Source organism: Equus przewalskii, chromosome 3 (assembly GCF_037783145.1).
Source record: "Equus przewalskii isolate Varuska chromosome 3, EquPr2, whole genome shotgun sequence".
Taxonomy (NCBI): Eukaryota; Metazoa; Chordata; class Mammalia; order Perissodactyla; family Equidae; genus Equus; species Equus przewalskii.
In genome coordinates this window covers 82,172,769-82,185,348 of record NC_091833.1, presented here as the reverse complement: position 1 = coordinate 82,185,348, position 12,580 = coordinate 82,172,769, and the positions used below count along the sequence as shown (strand labels likewise).

General features: G+C 39.0%; 1 protein-coding gene across 4 annotated transcripts in view; it reads right to left on the bottom strand.

Moving 5' to 3' along the window:
- Positions 1–9,931, bottom strand: part of GABRA2 (gamma-aminobutyric acid type A receptor subunit alpha2) — a 129,563-nt gene extending 119,632 nt beyond the window's left edge. The window contains exons 1-4 of one of the 4 annotated variants that reach the window (XM_070612916.1): positions 9,512–9,799; positions 9,393–9,481; positions 8,339–8,416; positions 5,745–5,860 (exon numbers count right to left, since the gene is read on the bottom strand). In XM_070612916.1, coding sequence (XP_070469017.1) covers positions 5,745–5,860; positions 8,339–8,409 — 187 coding nt within the window. In that variant the 5' untranslated portion in view covers positions 8,410–8,416; positions 9,393–9,481; positions 9,512–9,799. Of the gene's footprint in view, positions 1–5,744; positions 5,861–8,338; positions 9,216–9,392 lie in introns of those variants that run through there. The other 3 variants (XM_008530918.2, XM_070612917.1, XM_070612915.1) reach the window with 3 other exon arrangements.
- Between the last annotated feature and the right edge of the window lie 2,649 nt (positions 9,932–12,580).

The following is a 12,580-nucleotide window of genomic DNA, read 5'->3' as shown; positions in this document are numbered from 1 at the left end:
CAGAATTCAAATCCAAAGGTGTCATTACCCTGAGGCACTGATCTTAACCATTACTTTATAAAGTCATATGATGCTATTTTTGAGGTCAGATTCCCTCTTAAGTTCTGGGAGAGATCAGATTTTTCTCTATTAATTTTTGCCCACTGAATAGCCTATATTTTGTTTTTATAAATGTGAGAGTAGTAAAATTCATAGAAACATGTTACCATACATCTCTCCACAGCCTGAGGATGAATATCCAAGAGTGAAGTTGGAAACCAACCTTCAGACCCTAAGTCTATGATCTGACATCATGTTTCTCATGATTTTAAGCATAAAGCTTCTTCAAGTTTTCAGAGTATAAAACAAGGGCACTGGGGGAAAAAAATTCTATCTAGACACCCTCCTCGAAACAGCTTTTCAAAATGCAGTTAAGCATGGTACTCCATCTAGATTTTCCAGAATGAATCCATAATTTAGATACCAAGGCTTGTCATTTCTAATAGTTGTCACTGTTGAGCATTGTGGACGTTAGCTGTCATAAATATATGAGGCCTGTCTACACGTTCATTTTTCCAATGACCCCGTAAAACTGGCCCAAAAAACAAATGTTGTTCCTTTTATTCATTAACAATTTGAAAACCTCTTATGGAATGTAAAAATCCATGTGTCGTACCCCAAATTGTTAGCTCTGATGACTACAATGAAGACAAAAGGAAAAAATTGATTCAGTTATTAGTTCTAGCTAATCTGAATGTATGGTCTTGGTAGATAAAGCTATCCAGACAAACTCCATCTCAGGTTTCCAGGTCACAAGGAAGTAAGTCTACCAAATACACAAGATCTACCAGTATTTTCTTGGTATGTTTTCAAAGCATGCTACCTCCTAAGAGGATGTTCTCCTTGAAGAAGTCTCCTCTGCCATTCCTAACAATACTAATGCTTATCAACTGTATGTCACATTATGATTTCTTAAGAACTTTAATTTACTTGAGCCATGCCATATCCTTGTGAGATACAAACAGAATAAGTAGAACTTCTCCCATCTCACAAATGAGTACATTAAGTCACAGATGGAATAAATAAATCACCCACAACCACAGAATAAGTTCACGACAAAATCACAACTAACATTTAAGTCAAGAGTTTGAGTAATTGGTGAAACAATTGTTTCAATTCACCAAGAACTCAGTCTAAAATATGCTGATGTTAATAGTGAAAGTCTAGTGTGGTAATTTAATAACTGTTCCATCGATTTTAAGGATAAGGTAAGTTCTAGAGTTGATTCTTTTCCTGGTAGCGTACTAAAACAAATAAATTAAATTAAAATTCATTCCAGAAATCTTCCTTTGAGTGCTTACTATGTGCCAGGCACTGTTCTAGATGCTTGGGAATCAAATAACAAGGCAGGCAAAATTTCCTGATCTCAATGAGCCTACATTCTAGCAAAAGAGACAAAAATAAACAATTGACATAATGGTAATAAATAAATAAATAATCTTGTATATTAAAAGATAATAAGTGGTAAGGAAAAAAAGAAAAAGATGAAGCAGGATAAGGGGGATCAGAATTGCTAAAGGGTGGACAGGTTGTAGTATTTATCTGGTTGGTCAGTGTAGGCCTCATTGAGAAGGTGAGATCAATGGATATGTAGCAAAGAGAAAGAGCCAGGGAGAAAGCTCCAAGGAGTATCCTGGTGTGTTCAAAGAACAGAAAGGAAGCCAACGTGTCTCTAGCAGGGTTAGCAAGAAGAAGAGTTGTGTGAGGTGAAGTCAAAGAAAGAACTGGGAGACAGCTCATGCAGGGCCCCGGAGGCCACCACAGGAAATCTGGTTCTTATTCTGAATGAAGTAGAAAACACTGCAGGGTTTTGAGCTATTGAGTGGCACGATCTGACTTAAATTTTAAAGAGGATCCATTATTAATCGTTAAACACCTTAAAATTTTATCATTCAATATATTGCATAACCTTTGTCATATATATGAATCCTAATTTACCCTCCTCCTTCTCAGAATAAAATATTATTTCCATCTTCCCAAAAAAAATACCAAAGCCCAGAATGTCTAAGTAGCTTACCTAGGGTAAGATCTAGTAAGTGGTAGAGCCAGGTGAAACGAGCAAGTTTTCTAACTCACCGTCCAAAACTGATTGTTCTTTCTTATGTACTCATTTATATTAAAGTCGTAAAGGAAAGAAAATAATAATTGAGATTAATTATCCAGATTATTCATCAATAGAGATGTTCAGTATGATATATTAAAATTGAATCAAACCCATTTTTCCCTTATTGTTAATTTCTGGGACATAATGATACAAGTAATTTCCCTGAACTTTCTATTCGAAATGACATATGAACATTCAGGCTAAGAATTTTGGATGCAGAAGCAATCACAATGTAAATTCACGACAGGACATTTAGAAAGTTTTTCAAAGTCTTTTAGTTATGGTTATTTATTAACTCTCTAGTGTATGCCAGCCACTGTGCTAAAGTCTTAACATATGTTGTTATATTTAATATTCACCAAAAACTCTAAGAAGAGTATTAGCAATCTCATTTTATACATGACAAATGTGGACCCCGAGAGGCTAAGTATTGAAAGGTCACAGGTCTAATCAGGACCAGAGCCAAGATTTTACCAAAATGTCCGCAGTCTAAAGTTAGGTTCTCTTTAGTAAGCAACACTACCTTCCTGAAGGTGATGCTCAACATATCACCCCAAGATTCCTAACTAAAAGGTCAGCCAGACATGAGTAGTCCCCTTTTACAGATGATTAACTAGTCATAGAAAAGTTAATCAAGCAATCAACATTTATTTTATGGCCACAATATGCAAATCAATATTTAGTTGCTGAGAGCACAGAGGATTTATGATACAGTATCTTGCCTCAATGAGCTCACAATCTTGTTAAGGCAACAAGAGACACATAAAAAGGTAATAAATAATCCAAGATAGCACATAATAAGTACCTATTGAAATATAGAGCCAACAACCACGTAAGAAATACAACAGAGAGAAAATTGAATCTGGGTGCTTCAATTCAGTTAAGAAAGATCACGACTAGAGAGGACCAGTGTTGAGGTGGTCTTTACAGGAAAGGTGGGGTTTAGATCAGCAGAGAGGATGAGGAAAAGCAATTCCAGTGAAAGGAGATAATATGACCAAAGGCCAAGGGAGAGATTGTGAATGGATTATCAAGAAAAAATGAATAGAAGCATTTGAAGTGCAGGACAGATGGGAGGTAAAGTTAAAACAAAGTCAGAGAAGTAGATTACAGAAAACCTTGATTGGCAAATTAGGAATCTAGGGGAGAAGGGAAGGAACAGATCTTTGTTGAATTGCTAGTAGGCAGCACCTGCTTTGTGTGCACTTTTTGTTTATGTAATCCTCTCAACAACCCTTTAAGGTAAAAAGGTAGATATATCATGGCCATTTTATTATTATTATTGTTATTATTTTTGCTGAGGAAGATTAGCCCTGAGCTAACATCTGTTGCCAACCTTCCTCCTTTTTTTTTTGCTTGAAGAAGATTAGCCCTGAGCTAACATTTGTGCCAACCTTCCTCCACTTTATATGTGGGTCACTGCCACAGCATAGCTGATAAGTGGTGTAGGTCTGCACCCAGGATCCAAACCTGCAAACCCAGGCCACCAAAGCAGAGCGTGCCAGACTTACCCACTAAGCCACAGGGCCAGCCCCATCACGGTCATTTTAAATGAAAGGAAACAGAGATTATCTGGCCAAGGCATAGCTTTGTGTGTGGATGGAGCAGAAATTCCAATCTAGATCTATCTGAGTCTAAGGCCTATATTCCTTCCACTACCCCTCCCCACCCCATTTACCGAAGGCAATGGGGAGTCACCGAAGGTATCCAGTCAAGAGAAGAGAGTGACCTATGAAAAGCAGTGTAAGAATAAAAGAAGACTAGTCTGACTGTGAGATATCAGCATATGTCCAATAGCAGAGACGGACTAGGAAACAGCCATCTAGTCTATTGCATTAACCCAAATAATATGGTGACGAGGATGTATATTTGAGGTCTGATCATGGAAATAAAAAAGAATGTAAGAGATATTAGAAAAGAAATAAAAGACATAAATGGTCATACCCACATCCTGCAATAGGTAGTTTCTACTCCCCAACCATACACCCACCACGTAAATATTTCTCCTAAAACATCAGAGACAAAACTCAAAATCTAGCTTGAATATTTCAAGTTTTTTGACAGCACACGATTTACTTAAAAATAATAAAATCAATGGCTTAGGAAGAATATCTGCCTTAGTGCAATCTGCCTCTCAGACCACCATCATGAAGTGTGACAGCCTTATGCGAGGCATACTTCTACTACAGGAGTTTGGCGATAGCTCATTGCCATACACTCTAACATGGACAGTAATTCCTTATATTCATGCTCATTAGACATATTAATCACTTTGGAAATATTCTTTTACTTTTAGTTTTTCCTTTTAGAAAACTATGTGCATATGAAACCACTGAATTCTTTCTGAGAGATATAACGTGTCATATTTCTGAACATTATTCCTCCCCAGCACTTCTCTCTTAAAATGGGAGGTACCACTCAGGATTCAAGTCAAAAACTAATAGCAATTAGTTGAGGCATATTATTTAAAAACAAGGTGGGTCTTTTCTCACATTTTCTGACCCCTGGACAATGCAAACCATACAACTGTTAAATATACATAGAATTAACAACCACCTATATTTTTCAAGGAAAGTATTTACATAAACACCCAGGGATTTTAGTCAATACACATCTTTTCAAGCAAATTAATATTTCAAAGCTGCCAACCTGGTTATAACCAGGCTAACTATATAAACCTTTGATTAGTATCAAGTGTTCAACTAATTTGTCTTAATTTTGAATTAACTGTTAAATTGAACATCCTACAAGTATAACGGACATGTGATAAATGTGTGCATGTGTGCATATATATCTCACGTCAGATTTGATGAGTAACAATATTTTGACCCAGCACTCTTTGAGGAATTACACACCTACCCGACTTTCACCTAATCTCCTTAGTATCATCCAGCTACACTGAAGGATAATTAAAATGTAACATATTAGCCAAGCCTAATTTCCTTTACCTTTATGGATAAAAAAAGACTTATTTTTCTGAGTTGAAAATGAATGTTTAAATTTGAAACCAAACTGTGCCACGGCCCAATAAATGTAGGCCTACAGCTAACACACATCTAAAATGTCTTTGAAAGTTTCAAGAATGCCAAACCTGAGCTGTATTTTAGAAATGTCACACACACGTGCAAAGAAATATCATCACACAATCCTAAAAAGTGTATTTGTTAAAATACAATCTAGATATTCTTTTATTTCTTTATGTTCTTCATTTCTGCATATCTCTACAGATGTGAAAAGAGACTTCTGCAAAATATGATGAAGGGAACCACAATACTACACAAGCATATCTTCCCGATGTTCTGTTTTAACATACTCTAAATTTGAAAAACTTAGCCATTATAAATAATTTAAAAACTATTCATGCAGAACGTCTGGCTCTTATATGACATTAGGCATTCTATAAAAGATATGTTAAATACATTATGCATGTAGAAAAGGAATCACAGATAATGTTTATTTCATATACCTTACTTTCTATTATGTAGGGTTTTTTAAAACATGGCAATGCATTCACAAATAAAATGTATTAAAATATGAATATTAACCTTAACTTTTAAGGGCATTATTTTGTGAGAGTTTAAAAAAATATAACTATTTTTACCTCCCAGTCCTGGTCTAAGTCGATTATCGTAACCATCCAGAAGTCTGTCTAGAATTCTTGTAAAGATGGTAATGTTATTTTTAGCCTCATCTTCTTGGATGTTAGCCAGCACCAACCTAAACAGATAATTTTACAAGCTGATATATATACATAAGTGTGTTTTCCAAGTGCCAACATGCTCTTCTGCCTTGATTTGAATTTTAAGACTCCCTAAGCTATCAGTGCCACCCATTTTCCTCTTTTTTTCACTTCTATAAATACCAGTATGTCTATGCAGAAGATAAACATGCTGTTGAAAATAGATACTAAATACTAGATTATTAGAAAGTTTTGTGTCAAATTATTTCAGATTTCTACCACTTAGTATTGTGTACAAACTATTCATTTTTTTCTAAAATCCATTCCCTAGAATATATTATGATTGCAGCTTATCACATGCAGACACCATTAGTAATGTTATTCTGCATTTAAAAAGGTACAATAACCAAAGGGGCTCCTGAAAAAATTCTTCAGTGATTTGAATATTAATTGGAAAATAAATTGCCTCCTGGGAGGCACAAAATTTCTCTATCTTCCTCATAAATGTCTTTCTTTTTCTCTTTATGTCTTTTTCTCTTTTAAACCAAGATTATTTCCTTACTTTGGGTATACCTCCACCCAATGGCCAAGTGCAATATAGACATCAGGGAATCTCCGCTGGCTGTGTTCCAGGCTCCATGTAGCCAGGAGGTGGAGGGGGGGCTCTGAAAGGATCAGCAGCACACACAGCCACAGAGAGCCTCGGAGGAGGACCCTCCTGATGGATCTCAGAGGGGGACGATAGGGGTCACCTAAAGAGTAACATGCTCAGCTACTTTCGTGTGTGTGACAAATTTTCCGAAAGAACAAATGCTCTTAAAATATCACCAGAAGAGGGTTAGGAACAGTGATTCTCTCCATTATTTCTCCATCAGAAAGCCAGAGACCTGATTTTGTGACATCCAGCAATTTGGTGCAGAAGCAACTGGATGTATAAAACAGAATGTCCCTCTTCATTGCCATTTTTTCTCCCCAGAATGATTCAGAGATTTAAATTACTGGCCCAAAAAAAGAATCATTTATATAATAGAATAAAATACTGGCATGAGCACGCCTGGTCAAATATAGAACAGAAAACTAGTAGAGGAAAGTACTAAGTGGTTAAGTACTGAGGGTTTTCAATGATTAATTGACTATAATTTATAATTTATAATTTGTTCACTCCTTTAAAATCAAAGATTATATGTAATTGCATTCTGATCAAGGTGTAGCGTGTAAAATATCCTTGACAGAGCCCATTTGCATTTAGATGATTACACAGCTAGTAGCTAAAATTAGTCATAATACATCAAAAAATTGGTAACCAACTTTAAACAAATATTTTCTTGAGAGCAAAGTATTAAAACACTGATATGAAGATAAACATTTAAAAATTACGCCAGCAAATTAGTTCATACCTTTGAGCCTCAAAAGTTTCTATACTGTCTTAAGCTAATTTTAAAACCAATCACTAACATAGTCATAAAGTTCCACACAGAGATTCTCACTGAAAAGTGTTTTTTAATCACGTCACATTTTCTTTCTAAATTCAATATTAAGATGTTAAATGAGGAGATATTTTCCAATTAAAAACAAGGCTTCATAAAGAGATTTCTTCTCAATTCTAGAAAATAATTTCATACGTTGACAAATACTTGGACAACAAAATGAAAAGGGAAATAAAGGTATAATAAAGACATTGTTTTTCAAAAAGAAATGATTACATTAGCATTCTTATGAATCTTGTAATTTAAGTCCTCTGGTGTTTAGAAAACCCTATCTTAAAGGCAATAAATAGGAGATGTGCATTAACGATAAAAATCAGAAAAAAAAAAACCCTACAACTAAGATGAAGTTATCGAAAGCAACAAAAATTAATTTCATGTTTGTAGAACATAGGCAAAACAAAATGAATTACCTGTTTAAAATAAGTAGTCTTTGTGACAGTAACCATTTTAAGAATAAAAGATCTCTAAATCAATAATATGTAAAGTTGACTAATAAATCAAGCTTTTGTTTTATTGTTTGTGATTGTGAAGTTGTATACTATCTCCACCTAGAGGTTTAAAACTTACACATCACTTGGGTTTTCTATGTTGATTAAAAGAGCCAATACCATTAAAAGAAAACAAAAAATCAAGTTAACACTCAAACTATTTTAGCGTGTGCTTTTCTGTTTGGCTTAAAGGAAAACTGTTGTTTTCTTTACTGAATTTTGGGTTCATTATAAGTGCATATAACTTAACCATTTCAATTTCTTGCTAGAATATGCCATTCAAAAGCTATTCTTTTCTTCACTGCTTTTTGTTTTTAGAAAATGCTTCTGTCCACTTTGGCATTTTATGGGCAAATACAAGAAGCAGTCAACTTTTTATAGTCTCTGTCACTTCACAGTTCAGTTTCCTAGCACAGCCTTTTTTCATTAGAAATAATTCTTCAAAATACTCCAGCTTCTCAAAAGCCACCCCTGCACTGATGGCATTCAAGTAACACACCTTATCCTGAATTTTAAAAGTCAAATACAATAAATGTCTCACCTGGCTGGGTCCCACATCAAGAAAACAAGAAGGAGCAACTGCATGTTGTAGGTGTTCAATTTCATGCTCATAGCCGCTCTTTGTAAAGCCATGGGAAGAAAAACAAAATACACTTAAAATTCCGTTCAGTCTCACCACCCAAATAACCCAAAAATGTCATTTCAGTTGGGAATTGGAGTTCAAGCTACGGAGATTATTCCAGTGGAGTGAGGGTAGAGCATGATGATTGGGGGAGATTATTTTCCTTTTCCTTTCTTTCCTTTCCTTTTTTTCTCTTCCACATCAAGATGAGCAAGTAATCAGACTTTGCTCTGCCAGGAACTTCCCCTAGCCCCGTCGTCAGCAAACACTGTTTTGTGCTCACACACACGTAATAATAACACACGGGACTCTGAACTGACATATGAGCTGAAGAGAATGGGTTGGAGGGGAGAGTAAAAAAGGGGAGGAGAGATGGAGACATCATGCCACAATCCCCTCAACCAAGACCACCTCCGCAACCACAGCGGGAAAAGCAAGGGGCAGCCAGCCCACTTTTTCGATGATTATTCTTTTCACTACAGTGAACTGCAGTCCTCACATCTTCACTTCTTCACTCTCTCTGAAATAAAATGAAATAAAATAATCTCCCTCCCTGTCTATCCACAGTTGCCCAAGACCACATCTTGGAGGCAGCCGGGCTCGGATCAACTGCTGCGTAAACGACGCGTTTGACAGCTGTTCCGGAGCCGACCACCACAAGCCGAGCCGGAGCGTGAGGCTGCCGGATCCAGCCCGGCAGGCAGGGCAGCGCGGCGTGCAAAGTTGAAGACTATAAAAGAGCCAGGCGAACGGGCTGCCGGGCGGCCGTCTCGGATCTCGGTGTAGTTGTAAATACGCTTCTGGCGAAGAGTATCGAAATTATTTTTTAAATGTACTGGGGAGGAGGGGGCGACCTGAACCTCGTCGGTTTCCAGGGAGCATCGGAGAGTGGGGTGGGGGGAGAGGAGGCATGCACGCGAGGCAGAGGCAAATGGGAAAGGGTGCCTGTTGGGACCAACGTGTGCGACCTTACCTGAAACAGCAAGCAGAATTAGGTGTTTTCCTCCTTTGCCCTGATCTTGAGGAGATGGGAAACTTGAGAGAGAGAAAGAGAGAGAGAGAAAGAGAGAGAGAGAGAGAGAGAGAGAGAGAGAGAGAAATGGAGAGAAAGAGAGAGACTGCAGCAGCCGCGCGAGCGGCGAGCGAAGGGCTGCTGGAAGCCGGAGAGAAGCGCGAGGAGCGGCGGCGGCGGCGGCGCGAGGAGTAGAAGGAGGCGAAGGCGTCCGTAGTGGCAGTGATGGGCGGAGGAGGAGGCAGAGAAGGAGGGAGAAACGTTGGACGAGCAGGCGGGGAGGGGGTACGCGAGCGGAGGCGCGGTGCGCGCAGGCTGTGGCGGGCACGAGCCCTACGCCTGGAGGAGGAGGAGCCAGGCCCGGGAGGAGGGCTAACGAGGTTCCCCGAAACGCAGGGACCCCTACCCCCACGCCCGCCCCGATTCCGGGAACCCGCCCGCCGGGCACCTGCAGCCGCACAGCCCCGGGCGGCAGCGGGCGCCCGGGTGCGCCCCGAGCGCGGCTAGCCGCGCCGGAGGAGCGGAGCCCACGCGCCTCCCGGGACGGCTCCCCGCGGCGGTCCACCGGGCTCCCCGGAGGCCCCCAGGTTCCTGGGGGTCTTCCGGGGGGTGTCGGTGCGGAGTCGGGAATGCAGTGCGTTGGTGCGGCCTTAGATCCCCCGGGCCTCGCCCTGCCGCCCACCCCCTAACATCCCCAGACTCTGGAACCAGCGACGTGGCTGCCGAGGAGAGGTAAAGAGGTACCGCTCCCGCTGGAAGGCGAGGGGACTAATCACGGCTTTACTTAGTCATCAGCGCATCCACGCAGGTCCAAGTTCAACGCATGTTGCGTGGATCAGACAGCAGGAAGTTTCTTTGATTTCCTGAGCCCTCTTGATACACCACTCATTCCTTCCCCCTCCTGCGCGCAGGACTAATTTCCCCTTAAAGCAGCGAGAGTTGGAGACTTCCCTCCAGCGGATCAGTGAAGTCCACTTGCAGATTATCCACCTAGAGAAGCCTCCCGCTCACTCAGCACTTCTTTCCCCTAACCTCTTTTCACAGGCGTCCTCCCCACCTGGTGATCAAACTCAATCAACGGCTTTAAAAAAGTTTATATTTTCCCGGAGATAAAAAGGACCTGCTGTGTTTCTACTACCTCTGCAGTCCTTTCCCCAGGGGGAAAATGTAGGGGTTCTAGGTTTCCCCGCTTTAGGGCTTTTCGCTGGCCAAGGGACCTGTTGTAATTCCAATCCCATCGTACACTTACAGCGTGGTGTGTTTGATCTGGCTCATTTCTCTTCTGTTTTATCTGAAGGGATAAAATCTAAACGTGCAATATAAACAAAAAAGAGACATTTTCCTTTTTGTACTGCCCATAAGACAATGTTGCTCACGTCCTGCTAAGGCAAAGCAGAGCGAATGTTTATCTCTTCAAGAAGTTGTTATAAACGTTAGACACTTTAAAAGGAAAAGAAAGATAAGTATGCTGATATGGTCTTGTCATTTTACATTCAGAGTCAATATGCACCAAACATTTCAATTTCGTTAGTTATGAACCGAAAATTCAGATGTGTTTTCCTAGATGGTGCAGTTTTCATAACAACATGCACAGCTAATCTACAGTAAATTTTAGCTTTGCTTTGAAGATTATGTGTGGAGGGTAAAATCTTTACATTGTAAATATTTCAAGCTGTTCTTTTTAACCTATTAATCACCACTTTCTGAATGAACATTTAATATGCTACAACCTAAACAAACATTTGCTCTGCTATTTAGCTGTCTGTGTGAAGAATGGAACACCACCCAGCTTTCTCCTCCATCATTAATATTCTCTTCCTGACTTGCCCATTGCAGAGTCTAATTGAAATTCACAAAGACAAAAAGCATGCCATTTAAAACCTTGCACCTAGGGGATCTAAACATCTTCTGCTTCCTGTGAACACTTCACTTGCTACTTTATTTTCTTATTTTCCATTTCCATGAGTCAATCTTCATTTCATTAAGATCTCTGTCACTTCATCATTTATGTTACTACTGAATTGTTAACATTTTGATAACGGAAGTTAAGCAGCCCATGCTTTCTTCCCAACCTTAATTTCTCTGCTCCAACAAAATTTCTCTTTCATGAATGTCACAATTTTTGTGAATATCTTCATGAGTTATTCTCCTACTATTAGCTATTACCCCCCCTCCTAATATTAGCTATTATTACCACTGTAGTCTTCTCCCTGGTTCTAATGCTGACTTATAGATTTTAGTTTTAATTGCTTTATCTCAAAATTTGTACCTATTGGAATGATTTGTTCTAAAAAATTAGCCTTATTAAATTGGCACCCTTATTAAATTTGTAATCTCATTGCCACATGACCCACTTATATGGAATTTTACAAAGTTCAAACTGTTTTGGATGATTTTCACCATTTGCTTTTTTTTTTTAACTGTATGGAGGAACAGTCTATATGATTTGGATATGCACTTACCTGAGAAAGACTTACAGTAAAAACTAGATTCACAAAGAATCCTTATAAAGCCGTGTTTTAGTTCTTCCCCACAAAATGCTTTGCAATTTTATTGAAGTTGGATAGCTGTGATTTTAAACTTCAAAGCTTATTAAAGGAAATGGAAATGAGAAAAGCCGATTGTGGTCAGTGGACCTCTACTTTTATTGCTTTATCTATGCTGATGTTTCACTCTCTTACTAGTACGGCCAGATTTCCTCTAGTATTGTCCAGCTTCCCCATACATCTGACAGATTCAGCCTGATTTTCTTCTCTCCTCTCTGTGATGGAGTGCAGTGAACTGCCTGTCATCTGAGAACCAGCCTGTGTGGGTCGTGACTAAGCTGTACCTACCCACTCCTTTTGGAGCATGTCCTAAGGCAACCAATCCTGGAGAAGAATTGGCAACTAATTGGTTGCCAGTAAATGCATTCCCACCCAGGCTAGGGCAGTAGGAAACCTTCTGTTTGAACTTGTTTGAATTATTCCCCCACGAATTGGATTGGGGAGATCACTTCTTATATATTTGCTATCCCCAATACCCAAGTTCCTAAGGAAATTTTAATACAAGGACCAAAAATAAAAGGAAGATGATGAATTGAGGGATCTTGGTTTTGTCTGATTTTTCTTTCCTGATATCTCACAATATTGTACAGTTTTAAAATTCAT